The 18,086-nt window shown below is 38.0% G+C and overlaps 1 protein-coding gene across 6 annotated transcripts in view; it reads left to right on the forward strand.

Moving 5' to 3' along the window:
* The window catches only part of ESRRG (estrogen related receptor gamma), a 372,309-nt gene that overhangs the window by 239,937 nt on the left and 114,286 nt on the right, over positions 1-18,086 (forward strand). For all 6 annotated transcript variants that reach the window (XM_010706702.3, XM_010706700.3, XM_010706704.3 and 3 more), the window contains exons 2-3: positions 4,785-5,200; positions 17,619-17,735. In XM_010706702.3, coding sequence (XP_010705004.1) covers positions 4,798-5,200; positions 17,619-17,735 — 520 coding nt within the window. In that variant the 5' untranslated portion in view covers positions 4,785-4,797. The remainder of the gene's footprint in view (positions 1-4,784; positions 5,201-17,618; positions 17,736-18,086) is intronic.

Raw genomic sequence — 18,086 nt, forward strand, 5'->3', positions numbered from 1 at the left:
AAGCTTGATGTGGAGCAACATGGCTGAGATTGCACCATGGCTTCTGCGCGGGACCTGCTTGGGATGTTACAGGCATCTGTGCAAGATGTTGCACTGCCATTCCTTTCCACACAGATCTCTTCCCCTCCTGCATTCAGAGATACAGGTGTGGGAATGACTGCGGTGTCTCGCTGTTCCCTATTGATTTTGGTGCAGATTCTGAAAGTGAGCATGGTTTTTGAGAGGAAGTGTGGTCTTCATGGTCAGAGAAGGAACTGGGCTCCATCTCTCACTCTGCTGTAGGCTTCTCACATGGACTTGCTTATAGGCAATGGTTCTATAGGAACAGGTGAGGATAACAAAATGAGATGTTTTGGGTCTGCGTGCATATGGGTTAGAGTACCATGCTGAGAGACATCAGATGGATGGCCCTGTTAATGCACAGAGCACCTACGTATGCATAATGACATCTGCCTCGCTGCTGCTCCCACCAGTAGCTGTCACTAAAAATGTCAGCTGGTAACAGCCTGGCCTTTATGGAAGTAAAGCAATTCTCTTTTCAAGAGAAGAACTGAAAACTTCATGTGCAGGTAAAAGTGAGCTTTTGTGCTGGTTTATAATAAAGGTGCTCACTGTAATTATTGTGACTAATTACTGCTCTCACTGAAGCCACCAGTACAGCTCTGAAATAGTGAATGATACTGTAAGCAGAGCTTTTTGTTCCTGAGGTATGCTTGCAGATTAAGAAGTCTTGTCTTGTTTTTTTTTTTTTGACCTCCTTTAGGCATTGACAGTAAAGGAAAAACAATTTCCTGAACCAATTGTATGAACAGGTACATATGACTGGAATGGAAAGGCTTTCTTTTTTTAAGGCTATACGCTCTAATCAGATGTGGTTAATTTTTGCACTCTACTTGTATATTGATACTGATTTAGCTAGTGTCAGCGCTGTCAATATCATTAGCAATGTGGCAGGTAGATGGAAATATGAATGTGATTGCGTTAATGAATTCTTAATATATTCAACCTTCCATAAGCACACGGCATACAATTTGTTTGCTATTGTGCAAAGTGTAAGGCCACTTTGAAGCAGGGCTGGGTTTTGAAGTGCTCCATTGGTTTCCCTTTCTACAGCAGAAACTAGTTTCTGGTCTCACTCAAAGACATAAGTCAGGAAGTGAATTTAGCAAGGATGTGAGGAGTTGTACGTTTTGCGTATTACTAGCAGTTTGTGTGCAAATATGGAATGATTCAGGAGCCCGTCAGCTGCTTTCCCTGCAGTTCCTCAAAGTTCACCCGAGCTTTGCAGGTTGTTTGAAAACTTCCCTGGAGCTGCTGTGGCTTTGACTTAAAATATAGTAAAGGAAAAAAACAACCCCACCAAGGCTTTAAAATAAATACTGCACGTTTTTATATGACACATGTTATTTCTATTCATAAACCTTAACTAAATTTAGATTTTTATTAATCCAATGTGACCTAAAAATTTTGCATTAACAGCACAATGTGGAATTGCGCTTATTCTCTTTGAATGCAGATAAAGCCATCATCTTGAAAATAGCTCTTTCTGACAAAAAGGTGTTCTTTTGAAATAAAGTCTTATTCACTACATTCCTCTTAGAGTTAATGTGAATTTTAGTGCCTCTAATTTTAGATTGAAGTGAGGTTTAGAATAAAATCCACTGGCTGACAATTGAATTTATAGATAGTTGTGAATATTTCAGGCTTGAATAATAGAGCTGTAGAATTTCAGACAGAGAGAGGAAGGGAGAATTAAGCTCCGACTGTAGTTTTAGACTATAATGTGGTGGTGTCTAGGAATTCTTCAGGGTAACGAGCTAAGTAGTAATTAGGAGGAACGGAGGGAGGGGTTGTAGCCTAGGCTCTACTCCAGGCGCTGGGTTGGTGATGCAGTGGTGGCCCCAGCTGCCATCCACAAAGGGCCTCCTCAGCCTCTTCAGTTGCGGTGCAGCAGCAGCAGAGCAGGTTGATGGATGCTGATGCTACCCATGGGTGCACAGCCCTTTCCCTGGTTCCCTGCTCCAGGACAGAGAAACTTTCTCTCCTTGAGACCTTCACTGGTGTTTTCTGCTTCCCGTGGAAAGGTTAGCATTTTATGGGCCTTACCTTGCCATCCTGAAGCAGGCCGGCCCGTGCTTTGGAAGCTGCAGCTTGAAGCAGCCATATTTTGGTCAGCACCAGAAAGCACTGCTCCAGGAGCATCAGCAGGCAAGCTTCAGCCTGCACAGAGCTTCTGGTGTGTGTTCATGCTCACAAAACTGTGACCGCATTTCGGTTCTGACTGCTTCGAGTGGAGACAGCCGCTTCCATGCTGGCTAAAACCAATACATTTGGACAACTAATTAATTGCAAATGGCTTTTCTAGGAAGTGGAGGGTGACTTTCAAGCTTATTATTGCGCAAATAAGAAAAAAAGCAGAAGGAGGGTTTAGAGAGACAAGAACGTGTCATCAAACTGGGCACAAGAGACGCAACAGGTCTCTTGCTTTATTTTTGAGTCTTGTCCGGTGGAGTTTTGACAGGAGGGGAAAGAGAAGATCACCAGGTACCTGTTTATTCAATAAAAAGGACCTCACTGTTAGTGTAAAGAGAAAGAATATAAAAAATAAGTTGTTGGAACTTGAAAGTTAATTGATAATTTTAATCATGGCTGTATAAAATTGTGTCAAAGAAAGAGGAGAGAGAGACAGCACGACACCGTGTTTTAGTACCCTAATAACTTCTAACTCCAGTCTAAGATCGTAATGTATGTGAGAGCGGTCCAGTAATTATAAGGTAATAAGTGGAGTGGTGGTGTAAGTGCTCTAAATTAAAAGGAATTCGCAGAGCTGCTGTAAGTCAGCGCCGACCCGCTTTCTTTCAAACGTTGACTTGAGAAAAGTGCTTAGCCTGGAGTGCAAGTAGAGAGACAAGAGAGAGCTATCTATTAATTACAGCACTCATTAACAGTGACGGCTACAAGGCAGCAGATGCAGAAGAAAAGGCACACGGTACCGCAGGCTGGCAAGGGGATTTCCCCCCCTCCAGTTCTTGAGGAAAGGACAACACAAGCAGGTGGTCCAGTGTAATAAGATATTTCCACAGCTTTAACCTTCCCATTTCCTTGGCTTATTTGCTGACACCAGATAGCATGTTCCTTCCACCTTCCCAAATAAGTACAGGTTTTAAGTTTGGGGGTGAGATTTTTGCACATCAGTCTGGCCACTATCCAAATTCACATCTAGCTTATTTTCAGTACTGTTTTCCAGTAAAATTTACAGTGATTGAGAGATCCTAAATAATTCTGATGGGCACTGATTTTTATTGTAAATCTTATCCTAAGCAAATAGTTGTGAGGAAATGGTCAGGCTTTGATCTTGATTGCACTCATTGAAAAATACGTCAAGTCTCTGAATTTATGTCTATTTTCCATTAGTTTCCATTTGATTCTTGAGCTTAAAGTAAAAATTATATTTAGTACATATGCATCTAATACAGATGCATTTATATTTAATGTGCAAAAAGTCGAATGAGTGATGTTGGAATCTCAAAACTGACTAGAGAAAGTTACTTTGTCAGATTGTCTGTATTCAAGCGCTTGCTTTGAAATCATGAATCTATACCTCCACGTGGGTGGCCTTACAGAGTAGTTGCATTTCTGCTGAAAATGATTCTAGAGAAATGCTCATAACTGTCATCTGTACTTGGCAGCTTCAGATGCTACTGTCAGGAAAATGCTGGGTAGGCCATTTGCAACTGTGGTCTCATAATCACAGCCGTAGAAATTGAAGATGGTATCTGATTCAGAGCTTTCAGATTATTATTTTTGTTCTTTATTCTTTCTAAAACGCATGTAAAATAATATCAAACTTGGGCACAGAATGCACAAGATTTTTTCCCCTGTAAAAAGTGCTAATTTATTGGCTCAAATATCTTATGATTTTGTTTCAGATGCTTAATTCTGAAAAGGTGAAAACTGAGATAGAATCTCACCTTCTGAAAGACAAAACTTCTATCTAAAATTTCTTCTAATATATTTCTTTAATCCAAGAATGGAACACGTAAAATGTCAGATCCTATAGAGCTGCAGATATATGGGATGCTGGCGTAGTTATTACTGGTTAGTCTGAGGATAATGGCTAGAAAGTAATTGCAGCCAGAGCTGATTAATCATTTCACTTAGATTTTGTGAAAATGGAGTCCAGCCTTAATTACTTGTTAGAGTCCCCAGTTGATGTGCTACTCAGTTACTAAATAGCTATATATATAATAAAGCAATATTAATAAAGAAAAAAACACTTGTGGGAGACATGCTCTTCAATTCTGAGATCAGTTCAATGGATGATGGATACATGTGTTATTCAAGTGTGTTGACAAATATTAATCACAGAGCTAAACATATATGAGTTCAAATTTGAAAATACTTGTCCCTGGTAATGATAGAATTTACAGAACAAAAAGCACTGGTGGAAAAAGAAATGTAATGTTTTAGTAATCTAATGTGATTTCAGGATGTTTTGACTCCCTGGATGTCAAGTTCAGAATTTAGAGCCAATCTGAAGTTGACATGTAACCTAAAAGGCAGGTAGAGGGGACAACAGACGGGTTTGGTCTCTTAAAGTTTTTGTTTACTGCCTGTCTGGAGCTTTGACAAAGCTCTGTCGTGCCCTTATGCTGATTACCTTCATGTAGAACAAGAGGTATTGACTAATGAATGAATGATGTGCAGTCCCTAACCCTTCCAGAGCAGACCAAGCGAGCACTGTCTTTAATACACAGATTCCTTTCTCTCTCTCCCTGCTCCAGGCTTCTCTGCAGAATGTCAAGCAAAGATCGACACATTGATTCTAGCTGTTCGTCGTACATCAAGACGGAGCCGTCGAGCCCTGCCTCTCTGACGGACAGCATCAACCATCACAGCCCCGGTGGCTCCTCAGACGCCAGCGGGAGCTACAGTTCCACCATGAATGGACATCAGAATGGTCTGGACTCACCTCCCCTCTACCCTTCAGCCACGGGGCTTGGGGGCAACGGGCCCGTCAGGAAACGGTACGATGACTGCTCCAGTACCATCGCTGAAGATTCACAGACCAAATGTGAATATATGCTGAACTCGATGCCCAAAAGACTGTGTTTGGTGTGTGGTGACATTGCATCAGGGTACCACTATGGAGTGGCTTCCTGCGAGGCCTGCAAGGCTTTCTTCAAGAGGACAATTCAAGGTTGGTGATTCTTTAAACATCTTTTCCTCTTTCTGTTCAAAGCGAAACAGTACAGACCTTGACTTCAAACCATAGCTTCTGATTCTTTCTAGTGTTTGGTCTTACAGATGCTACTTGTGAAAAAGCCCCTTTGGGCTTCGCTGTGAGCTCTGCCATGTTAAACTCATTGTTATGTTTATTTTCCTTATCAAAAATAGTAGAGCCATCCAGTGCATATTCAGTTCTTTTTTCTGAAGGAGTTCCTCATGGGTTCTCATCAATGCTGCCAAGAAAAGTGATTATTTTTTTTAAGGTTGTTGTGGATACCTCTTGAACACCTTGTGGTGCACACAGATTATGCTTGGGTTTTGCTCCTAGCTATACCACTATCATACTTAAATTCCTACAAAAATCCTGTATATCTTTATCAAACCACTAGTGCATTTAACAATGGAACAAAATGTAATGCTGTAGTGTTTTGTTAGTGTCAGACTATTAATAAGTGGCCTTTCACCCATACAATATACTGTGACCTTAACAGGTTCACCAAATGGCCTGTAAGATCACATTTTAAGGACAGTAAGTTGACAGCTTTTGGTCTCTGTAGAGTACCTTGTGTTAATCTGCTCCTGATACTTGTTACAAATATGCCACATATTTTGGCATAAATTAGTTTGAATGGAATAATTTGCACAACCACTTGTTCTAGCTACAGGACCAGTGGAGACAAAATAACCTTCTACTTTCATTTAGATATCATCCTTTCAAGTAAAATTGAAGGTGCTTTATTTAAAGAACATGAGGACAAGCTTGGCCTGTACAGGAATATAGTGTCACATTAAATTAAATTCAAACTTCAGAGACTAAAATTAGGTTGCTAAGTCCAAATTTAAGCTCCTCAATAAAACCTGCTTGATTTTCATAGATGCTGAGAACCTGGAATCCTCAGGAAAGGCACTGCAACCTGGTGGTATGCTTTGCTTTTTTAAAAATGAGTTATAGTAAGGAGAGTAAAGTTAGTTCCAGTTTGGAATTTCAAATGGCTCTAAATCTGAAACATTTGATCAAAGTTTTTAAAATGTACTGCTTTCACATTTCATATACGATTAGTAAACAAAAATAATGTTTTCTTTTAAATTTAGCCATTACTAAATTTTTTTTTTTAATTTATCATTTTACTCTCTGCAACTAATTGTTGTAAGCATACACTATTCTGGGGGATTTGAGCCTTTTACCACCATGAAACAGCCATTTCACAATGCCCATATTGACACCAGAAAGAAATAGCAGAGCTCTGTGGTTATAATGGAGCTGATTTTTACGAAGTTTGCAATTAGTAAATAAACATACATTCTGAAATTTCTAGATACTTGGGTTCAAAAAGTGTTGTTTGTTTGTTTAAAAAAAAAATTAATTTCATTTGACCTTCAAAAACATTTTCAGGGAAGCTCAAAAATCTTCTGAGTGAAGGAATTTGTATTTGTGACTCTAAATTTCAAGTGGCAACTTTCAGCTAGCAACTTCGATTTTATAAATGGCATTTAATTGCTGCGTAATAGCTATTCTACAGGACTGAATTAATGCATGATGATTTTAGTTGTATTTTGAGCATGAGAAAATGCATCAAAATCTCTAACTGAATAAAGCGTTGACTTCTGGCTGTAATATATAGCCTGCAATTTTACACCACACCACAGACAGCAAGTTTCTGGGCATGGAAGCACAAGACAGAGACGTCATTCTCCAGATTAGCAACCTGGTCTTGGCCACACAGCTCAAGTTAGAACTGGCAGCTGCGCAAAACATCTCAGCAGGGTTAGAGCACTAGCTGCATCAGCAGGTGATGGTGCTGTGAAGACCAAAAAAAATGCAGTGAGGCAAAACCTGGCATTGGATGGAAAAGCAGTAACAAAGATACTAAGAATAGGAGGTATGTTACCATTATAACGTCATGGTAGCTTCTTCAGAAATGGTGCTGACTCAACTGATGCAGGCTTAAGAGTTCCGAAATAATGGAAGCTACACATTTTTGGTGAATCAAGCCATCATTTGTATTAAATGACAAGAAGTAGATAAGAAAAAGCTACTCCTTATGGTTTGAATAGGCAAGTTCTGCCTTTGAGCTTGCATGAGGAAAAATTCTTCTGAGTCTGATTTGCTATAAATGACAGAACTTAATGTTTGTAGAGGTCATTCTCCCCTTGCATTTTCTTGCTTCCTACTTCACAGCACATTCTTGTTCTGATTGTTTTTAAAGCAAATTGATAGCTGAATAAGTACAAATAAGAAAACAGGAAAAAAAGAGAGAAATTTGTAAATACAGGATAGTAAAGCAGAGTAGAGAGTCGAATATTCTAACTACACATATGCAAGAATAGCTTTTCTTAATTAAGAGTTGCTTATTTTAAATCTTAATAATTTAGTTGTGATATGTAAATAATTATAGATTCAGTGAAAAGGAATGTTTCACTTACCAGACCTTTCTTGCTTTATCATTCATAAGTTACTAAATTAGCTCAGACTTGCAGAACATTCGTGCTGCTCCTGTTGAGGTCATGAGCAAAACTGCCCTGACTTCAGTGAGAGCAAGGCTGAGCTGACAAAGTGTGACTGTGAAGGAGATGTTGTGTTCATGTCAGACCTGATGTCCTTTCCACTAAATCAATGGGATTCTTTCCATTCTTTCCATTTCAAGGGAAACTTGTCAGATCTCAGTTGGTGAAAGCCGCAGGCAGCTGTTTTGAGAACCAGCGCAGTGTCTTCTCACCACCGGTACCTTACGTAAGGCAGGCAGGCAGGAAGCACATCACAAGATATGGGTAGCCTCTTACAACAGTTCAATTTCCATCTAGTATAGACTGTACACCTGTTTTAAAAGCTAATGGAGGTTGTCATTCCCTTTCAGATGATAGAAATTTAGTCCAAAAACTGTCCATTTTCTGGCTGACAGGTTTCTCCTGCTTCGTGCCTCTTGCAGTCCCTGGTTGTTTTCATAAAAGTAGAAGGAAAATAGAATGAACATTGTCTCAAATTACAAGAGAGGAATTTTTTCTATTCTGAATATAAATTGTTTTACACAGCACTGAAATAATATTTAAACTTGGTGTCGTGATAAAGAATGCATAGATAATGATAAAAAATCAGTAACAAAAAATAGAAATTGCATGGTTTAAAACAAAACCCAGAACAACAATAACAAAAAAACCCTCACACACAAAACAGCTGACAGTGCAAAATCAGTGTAATCTTAGGTCATAGCAGAATCTAATGACGTTCTGCCCCCTCTTGTGACATATAAGGGCTGAGAGAACTGGATGTTCTTTCTGCTCAGCCTTGCACTCAGCTGCAGCTCTCAGTTTGCTTCTGGGATAATTTACGTGATGGCTGATTTCAGATGTCTCACAGAAACACACACACAGCCAAATCTCTCCAAAATTGGCTTAGCATCAGGGATAGTAGAAAATAGCGTGGCCTAAAAATAGTTACAGGACCATTGATTTTTATTTTTTTAGGGTCTCTCCACATTTTTTGCTGTTCACTGTATTATCGTGAATCTAAGCTGTCATTAAAACAACAACAAAAAAAGAGCGAAAAGGATTTTCAGTTGTCAGCTGGCTGTAAAATCTTGTGTTCAGTGCAGAGGTCTTGTAGTACTTACTATATATTTTATAGTGAATATTTAGTGTAAATACATTTCCAATCATTTTTATTTGCTCAGTTATTATAAAGACTAGTAAGTACATATTTTGCATTAATAATATGTAATTACCCAGTGCTTTGAGCTTAAACGTTTCTGCAAGTAGACTGAAATAGTTTCTTGCCTTCAGTAGAAGAACGGTGGGCGTTAGTTTGCTATTATGTTTTATTTCAGTCTTTCACTCCGTAAAATAATGACTTCCATCTAGACAGCTTTCTTCCAGCTCTTCAGGATTATTGTCTTTACACTCCTTAGTATTATTGGCTTCAAACTTGCTTGAAAAGGCAGTGTGAAAAGCCCTAGGTATTGATATATTGCCTTCCTAGCAAGGCGTGCTACAAAGATGTCACAGCTTATTTTTATTTCCTTGAATAGTGTTTAAATTTACCCCACAAAAGCTAAAATATTTTTGCATAGTTTGCAGTCATAGGCCTTCAGTTTCTTTGTTTATATGTTTATTTTTGGAGGAAAAAATATAGAGTAAGCAGTCTTCTTTTTATACACAGGGTGGGTAAAGCATCAGTAGTAAGAAGCCTTGCAATCCTACCTTCAGCTGTCTCATTTAAGACCTTTATCCCTGAAAGTCATTGCCTGTCTACATCTCCTAACAGAAAAAAAGAAATATCCCATCCTGGAAATAATTTTCGTCACCATACCGTTATGTGAGCTAGACCAAATCTCCCATTTCATTTCATGCTGATAGCCTAAAAGCCCTCAGTGCTACAGTCCTGCAGTGGTGTTCCTATGGTCCTCAGATCCTGCCCGATCTAGGATCTAGGTGAAGCTCATATTGTCTAGGAGTGCTTTGTTCACTTGTTTTGAATACTCAAAATTATTTTTAATCCCTTTAAGGTTCAGGCTTTTCAACCTTCTTTCCTCTGTTTACCCATTACTGAACCAATTTGATCTGTAAATCTACAAATGCTTTACCGTAAATAAATTTTTGTTATAATCAGGAAGTTTTAATCAGGGAAGTTAGACCTAGCTATATTAATTCAGGCAAGGTGACATTTCAGATGGGCAACATAACTTCGATTCTAAGTTGCTCATGACTAAAATGGCTTCAGAAGATTAATTTACATATCTCAAAGATAACTCTTGCAATAATATTGAATGTCATTTTTTTTTTTTTGTGGAATGAAAGAAAATTAAGCTAGATTTCACAGCTTTTCAACATATTTACTAGTAACTAAGGTTCGATTTTATAGAAAAGTAGGGTGGAAGCTTGCATCTTGGTGCAAAGGTCTGTGGACTTTGTCTCTGGTGGCAAAATGGCAGCTCTCCAATGAGCCTAACACTAAATATTATCTGAATCCATTACCTGATTAAATCATTCACCTTTCTTACGTAAGTTAGCCTGTGCATCAGCATTTATTTCAGAGAATATTTTAAGCAAGCAATGATAGGTATCTTCCCTTTTGCTCTATTTCTCCATGCCTATGGTCCAACCGAACTTCTGAGCAATTACTTCCAACACGTCTTTCATTCTGTTGTAATGTCACTGTGTAGCTATGGCAGCCAAACAAGATGAGACAATAAAAAATAATCACACTGAAATCTGAGAACCAGAGAGACATTCAGAAGGATGCAGATGGTCCTATCCTTTTTACTGTCTCTAGTTTCCTTACAGTGTTGTATGTTACGCGCATTTGGATTAGGGAATAAGAATGAGGTTCCTTATTTGCGCATGGCTTTTTCAAGTATATCAGAAATACTCAAAAAGAAAGAGAGGGTTTAAAACAATACTGATACGGTGCTATGTATCATTGCCATGGCTCTCTATTAGTTATAAACAAATTTCTGAAAGCCCCAGCCCAACAGTGAAGCTGATTCCAGACTGAAGCTAAAAGCATATGAGTTCTCAACTAGTGAGTGATTTATTGTAATGATTTATTTTAATGTCTTTGGAAATGATTTTTTTTAAACTGCTGTGAAACTAATTTAGTTTAAAAAATGTTAGAAAATGAGATATTCTATGTGTTCATAGAAAAAAAAAAAAAAAAAAAAAAAGGCAGTTATCCATGCTACCTTGGAAGAATATATCAGAATTGGCCTAGAAAGAGTATCAGTAGGGGCAGAATGCAGGTGGTTCAGTCTTTCTTACTTGGACAATCCTTCAGAGACTTCTAGGTGATAGGGAGTCAGTTCTGTAGAAAGGCGGAGTACCTAGGTCTTCATGCTGTTGATTCTCCCTTGAGAGGATCTAAATGGCCTTGATTCCTGTTGAAGATAGAGGTTGACTCCACTGGGATTCAAACGTACTTGAACCCTTACAAGTGGCATTCAAACCCTACTAGTATCAGCGGTACAGTGAAAAATATGATGTTTTTTATAATGTTGGAAAACCTAAAACAAGCAGCTAATGCAATAATATCATGCGTTCAGACAAATCAGCATCACCTTTATGTTTTCATTTAAAATCTCTGTTCACGTTGCTTTTTAAGAATACAAGAAAAAGCGAGGAAAATACAATTTAGAAGTTCTGAATAGATTGTAATTCACTAGCGTATTCTAGTGGCTTGCTTTAAGCAACACAATTGAAAGATAGTTGTTTAAATTAAAATGTAGTAATTTTAAGTTGACAGTATCCTTTTGTCGAGTAGTAACTTACAGTGTAGAACAATTTAAAAAGTGGCTGCTTTTCCTGATTTTCTTATTTTAACAGAAAAGGCAGCACAAGCTCCAGAAGCATGAGCATAATCCATCACATTATGACCCTACCATCTTAATTTTTAAAATTTATTTATTGAGTTTTTGAATGGAAATACATTTGAGAACTGAATTCTTGAATATTCTGAAACTGTGCATATGCAAAATTGTTTCTGAAGTTGTCTGATTGAAAAGTAGTGAATACAGTCATCTTCAAGCTTAATCAGCCACAGATACTATGTAATAGAATTCATAGATTTATAAATTTCTTGAGCTATCTACAGTATCGCATGAATCCATTTAAGGGTTTGTCAGCCCAAACTAGGTTTGGTTAGGTTCAGATCCAACCTCATTTCAGTCTCACCCCTTTTCTGAAATCCTAACAAAATGAGGACTTTTACATGTGAAAATAGTCATAATTAAATTCAGTTGAGTTTTGACTCCAAAGTAAAGACCACAGACTAGAAGAACTGAAAGGATTGACCCGAGAAAAATTATTTTTATTTTCCACAGTTGATCTTTGCTAAGACGTGCAAACAGCAAATGTGGTTTTGAGTCCTTCTGGGGCTTTTTCCTCTCCTTATAAGTCAGCCTGTCATTCTTTAGTACTATTACCACCTGTTCTTTCTCAGTTTCTCCGAATGTCTTCTCTTCGGATTGGATTACTTATCACAGCATCACCTAACAGAGTGAAGCCTAACAGATTCAGTCTGTTGGCTTGTTTTCTTCTGTCTCATTGCAAGACTTCTTTTTTATTAATTCCCAGAATGCCTGTTGCCATAATCACTGCTGCCTAAGTTTTCACATTTGTCAGTTCATGAAAGCACGTGAACCCAGGAAAACAGAGCAAGATGTTGGTGTGGAGGGTAGGCTTTACTGCAGAAAAAACTTAAATCCAGTTATGCAGGAAGCCACTGGTAACACTTGATTTTTAAATATAACGCTTTTAAAAATAGATACTCGATTGCAGGATTTCAAAGAAAGAGTTTGGGTGATAAATGAGTCATTATTGGTTCTAAATAGATAGTGAAATCCAGCTCTATGAGTAGTTTATATCATGGAATTTATTACATAGAATGAATAATTAATTCCCTATTATCCTTATTTTTTCTTTTTTTCTTCTGGATATACATTTCCACACAGTACAGATTTCAATACTGATAATGTCGCCATTCCTTCTACTGTTTTTAAGTGCTCAGGAATAGCTAGAAGACACATTTTCAATCTATATCTTTTTACAACCTGTACCTCATCTCTTTTATTCTAGAGATTTTCTGGGCGGATACCAATAGTTCATATCAATCCGCTTGCATCTTTAGCGTTAAAATGTCAAAAGTCACAGCGTGAAAAGGGAAATAAAGCTTCTGCTAAGATTTCAGTGTCTTCATCTTCTATTCTTGTCAGTATTTCTGGAAGAGAGAACTTTGTTTCAGCCTATCCCACAGATGGCAGCCAGTTCCTACAGCCAGCTCTGTGGTCAGATATCTGTGAGATCCCTCATTTGTAACTGCTGATGACAAGAACTTCATTTGGGAGAGAGGCCAAGGTATGAGGCCTGTGCTTTTGGTGGCTTGGCCTTTGTCCTGACTCTAACTCCTCCTTTTACTGTGAGGCCCCCAGTCTGCTGACCCATGTCACAGTCTGTTCTGCACAAGCAATAGTTAGAAGGGCCTTGATTCTTTTGGCTAAGTCCAGTTGGTTGCCTGGCTCATAAAGCCATCAAGTGTGTCCTTGTTTCAGTGAAGTTTTACTATGACCCCATGTCTCATCCAGATAACCTCCGAACCTCATGGGGAAAATATGGTGTGTTGGCCAACTTATCCTTGAGCTGTCTGCAAAGATCTTACAGTTTGAAGCATCTGAAAATAGTGAGCAGGTTATGCAGCATTAAGTTTTAGCAGCTAACTTGCTGCCTGAAGATGAAATGGCATTATTTTTAGTGAGTGAGTTGCTTTTGAAAGGCTTAGGGTCCTGGAAATATTTTCTCATCTTGTAGCAGAGATGATAATATTTAAAAAATTAGCAGAAAGAAAAAAATTTGAAATATCCATCAGTGAATGAGGAGAGGAGAAGGACTTGGGCATAAATCCCTCTATATTTCTATGGTGAAGGGCAATGTATTTGGGGAGTGAAGATTTGACATATATTTTTATTTTCAAACATCATACTAATTTGCATTACTCAGCCCTTTAGCTGCCAGACTGTAGAAGTCCATTATGCTACTGAAAGGAATATACAAATTATCTTCTGGCACTTCAGGCAGGAGTTTTACTTATCCGCTGTTATTCTATCAGTCAGCAAGCTGCAAGATTCTATTAAGCAGTAAGTGAGAAAATTATATTGCCTGCAAACTAATTGTACAGAAGACTCTGAAATAAGTAATCAGCGCCCAGTCCTTCCTGAAAACCAGCCAGGAGATATTATAAATTGCTCTATCACTCTTGTCAGCCCACTTTAAAGACTCCAAACTGCCATGTTGATCTCATTCATCGTATAACACGGCAACCTTTCCAGCTAGTGACAGAGCTGGTCAAACTTGTATTCTTATTAGCTGCTCAGTTTCAGCCTCTAGCACCATGCACTGAGCAAGTAAATGGCAGAACTTCCTTCTATATCCTCCTGGGTTGTACAGATTGCCAAATGCTTAAATAATTTCTGTTTATTATATTGTATAGAAGTAAATAAGCCATTAGGAGAGCATTGGTGGCCAAGTAAATTTATTTTTATAAAAGTAGATCCACTAAAACTTTGGAGTTGAAACATATTTCTAGTATCATACGTATAGGTCACTCTGAAAGTAATGCCTCCTATTTATTTCCATAGAAACAGCACAATAACACTGTTTGATAGAGCAAATTCTCAGCTGCAGATCACTTTGTCAGCATAGTCACCGCCATTACTTGTGCATTTTTGCCAGCGATGAACAAAAGCCTGCATGTTTGTAAAAATCTGTATGACAATCCAGAATGTGGCTTGTCTTTCACCTCGCTGTCACTACTGTTGGTGCTCATCATCCACCACCTCTGTGTGCTCACAGCCACTGTTTGGCTTGCATAAATGTTCAGCAAGCATCAATGAATGTCAGTGGTTGCTATTTTTTCCACATGGAGGAATTTAGCAGCACACCTTTGCTTCATACGCACTTCCATGTCAGACACCATTCTATCAGACTGCCCCAATGCTGCCATCTGTCACATGGCAACAACATGTAATGGGATATTGGTGGGAAGGTTCAGTCTCTAATGCGATACCACCTTACTGCTTTTGGAGTCATGAGCCAACATGATAAAACAGGTGACATTACTTTCAGAGCAGTCCTCATATTTTAACATATATATATTAAAAATTCCCAAATGGGTGAGGTTTTGTTTTTTTTAATAAGAAAATCTCACTTACAGAAGTAGAGAAAGTCTATCTGTGCTGATTGTTGATAAAATTCTGCATTCATATGTGAAGTGGTAACACAGTTTTAATTTCCTTGAACTCTCATTGCATTCTAGCCTTATTTTGAAATTCAGAAATACTAGGAGGATCACACATGGCTGTTGATAAGATATGAATAGTTGTTGCAGCTATAAATCTGGTTACTGTATCTCCTCTGAGTTCATTGGAGGAACTCTTTCCAACATCTTCCAGGTTTGTTTTCTAATATCAGAAATAAGGATGTAGCGTCTGCTGTAAAAAAATATATATTTTTTGAAATAGAGCAGCCTGAATTTGATAGTAAAAGATTCATCATGCTGTAGACCATTGCTGTGGTTTACAGAGTTTTGAGTAAGGCTGAAATTGCGGGTATGGATTAGAAGAGTTTGCATAGGAAAATATGCAGTCTTCCAAAATTTTTTGGGTTTTCAGTACTGCTTTTTTGATATCAGCTCCTGGACTTTTGTCCTAGGGAATGTTCTTACTTGCCTCTGTACTTGCCATGCTGTGTTATAATCTCTGTCTGGGTTTTGATCACAATAATTGTTGACCTTGTGCAAAGATCGTCTTTGATCTTGTGCAAAACACATCTGATTGCATGTTTCTTTTTTTGTAATTGGGGATAGTAGTACATACATTACTATGATATTATGAAGTTAATTAGATAAAATCTGTGAAATGCTTTGAAGATCTCCATGCATAGTGGTTGTGCCTTACTGATAATGTCTCACTAGGGCATGAGAAGATAATGTCTTTTTTTTTTTTCTTCCCCCTTTTTTTTTTTTAGTAAGACATTACCAACTTTTCCTACTCATGCTTCCAGAAGTATTATTTTCATAGTTTTGTGAATGCATTTGAAAGGCAGGTCCACAGGAACCATTCTACAAAATTTCCTATTCAGCATATCCTTCAGTTTCTCAAATGTCTGTCTTCTCAGGAGTTGAAGAAGGGGAAGAATGCTAAACTGAAATTTTAAGTTTTGTCAATGAGAGCTATTTGTATTCAGCCATGCCAAGATCCATTTTACTTGCCAACATTGCTGCTTCAGCCATGCAGCATGTTTAGGAGAAATAAAGCCTGCAAAATATGTTGGTTTTGTTGGCAGAACTTACTGTGCAGACCTCCTTTATCATAAAAACCAATTTTCAATAGATGTAAGTGGTTTAAGTATTACTTCCTGTTGAATTAGCAGTTGCTGAGCATTTGAGTCTTTGTGCAATCCTGCAATCCACTAATGTGATATTTAATGAGGAGACATCAGTCTGGAGAAAGGTAGTCAATATAAATCAGTGTTTACAAAGTGTGATTAACTCTGAAATATTTCATCAATGCTGTGGTCCCAGGCAGACTCTATGCTAATTATTAGAACCTGCACATGTTTCAGGGGACTTCAATGGACCCTGAGTGCAACAAACACGGAGCAGCAAAATTGCAATTATGCTTGGACTGTCTCTGATGACAATTTATGCATTTGGTGTGATGACCTCCTGCTTCCCAAGAGGGCAATAAACAGAATGCATTTTCATTAAGATACTAATGCACTTAATCACAGGGGGAAAGGGTTAGAAAGTAAAGAAATACCTTTAAAGCAAGATGTGACAGGCTGATGGGGAAGACACTTTATTTAAAAGTCAGTTTCACGATAAAACTTCTGACTGCTACAAAGTCTGTCATACTGAATGTAGTCATGAGCAATAGGGTCGTGGTTAGGCAGAAGAATAAGCTGAGCTAAGCTTTTATGAAGAATGCAGTAGTACCAGGACAAAAGAGAATAGATGCTTCCTAATTTGGACTTGGATTTCCAAAGACATGATTTGAAAATGGTATAAAGAAAATGATTTATGCATGGCCTTCCCATTAATTTTCAGACTTCTTATTTTTGAGGATTACTGTTATGTATTAGTAGTAAAAAAACTAGCATCAGTGCTTTGCCACAAAGGCCTCATTTTTAAGAATCTAGCTTGTGCTTGGTCTTATGGAGGGAGGGTTGGGAGAAACAGAGGCAAGCATCTCCTGTAGTTTTTGCTGTTCTGATCATCTGAGGATGATCCTGTTTCTGATGCCTCTCAATAGAAGAACTTCATGTGAAGTGCAAACAGATAGGAGCATTCCCAGGCAAGGAGATCTGATGCAGCAGTGATGGGATGTGCTGGGTAGCGATAGCAGTGCAACTAAGTCCTGTCTGATACGATGCAGTTCTGGAAGAGGAGTGAAGTTCTACAAAACTTCTTCCAGATCTTTTTGAAATAAAACAGAACAGTCATCTTCTTGTATTCTATCCAAAGAAAGGCTGACGACATCTGCAAAGAACAGGAAATGAAGAGTGCTTATGCTAGGAGCCTTTATATGCTTGGCTTGATACATCCCACCAGCAGGAGTAACCAGTGTGAAGGATTTTGCTTGAGACTGTACATGGATCTAGATGTGAACTCAATTAAGATTTTTTTTTAAATTATTATTGTTTTTAATATGTAACTGTCTAAATTAAAATATTTTGTTGTTTAACTTGGCTTCTTTTTATTTAAAAGATATTTTCTTTTTGTACAGTTGTTTATTCTTCATATATTCCAAAATTACACCCAACAGCAATGGTGTAAGTACGCTTATATTTGCTCTATTGGTTGTTCATTTATTCTGAATACCTCTTTTTCTATGGGCTTTCTATCACAGGTAACATAGAATACAGCTGCCCAGCAACAAACGAATGTGAAATCACAAAGCGCAGACGCAAATCCTGCCAAGCCTGCCGCTTCATGAAGTGTCTAAAAGTTGGCATGCTGAAAGAAGGTAAGACTGATCAAGTCAATACCTATCTCTCTGCAAACGCATTCAACAACTGTAGAGCAATCAAGAAAGAAGAGATAGGTGAGAGTTCTGATCAGTTATTGTAAAGGCAATTTTCAAGTATACTTGCTCTTCCCGACAGTCTTAAATGTCAGCTAAGGAATTGTGGTGTATCTACATGGAGTACATCTTCTCTGGAACATTTATTCTTAGCTGAAATACAGAAAATGTGCCATAGCATTCACTTTCTTTCAGTAGATAACTATTAGAATAATCATCAGGAGACGTCCTCTCATTTTTCTTAAAACTTTTACATCGTGACTTTTCAAAGATTTATTTCTTTATTTTATTTTT

This window comes from Meleagris gallopavo, chromosome 2 (genome assembly GCF_000146605.3).
Source record: "Meleagris gallopavo isolate NT-WF06-2002-E0010 breed Aviagen turkey brand Nicholas breeding stock chromosome 2, Turkey_5.1, whole genome shotgun sequence".
In the NCBI taxonomy this organism is placed as follows: domain Eukaryota; kingdom Metazoa; phylum Chordata; class Aves; order Galliformes; family Phasianidae; genus Meleagris; species Meleagris gallopavo.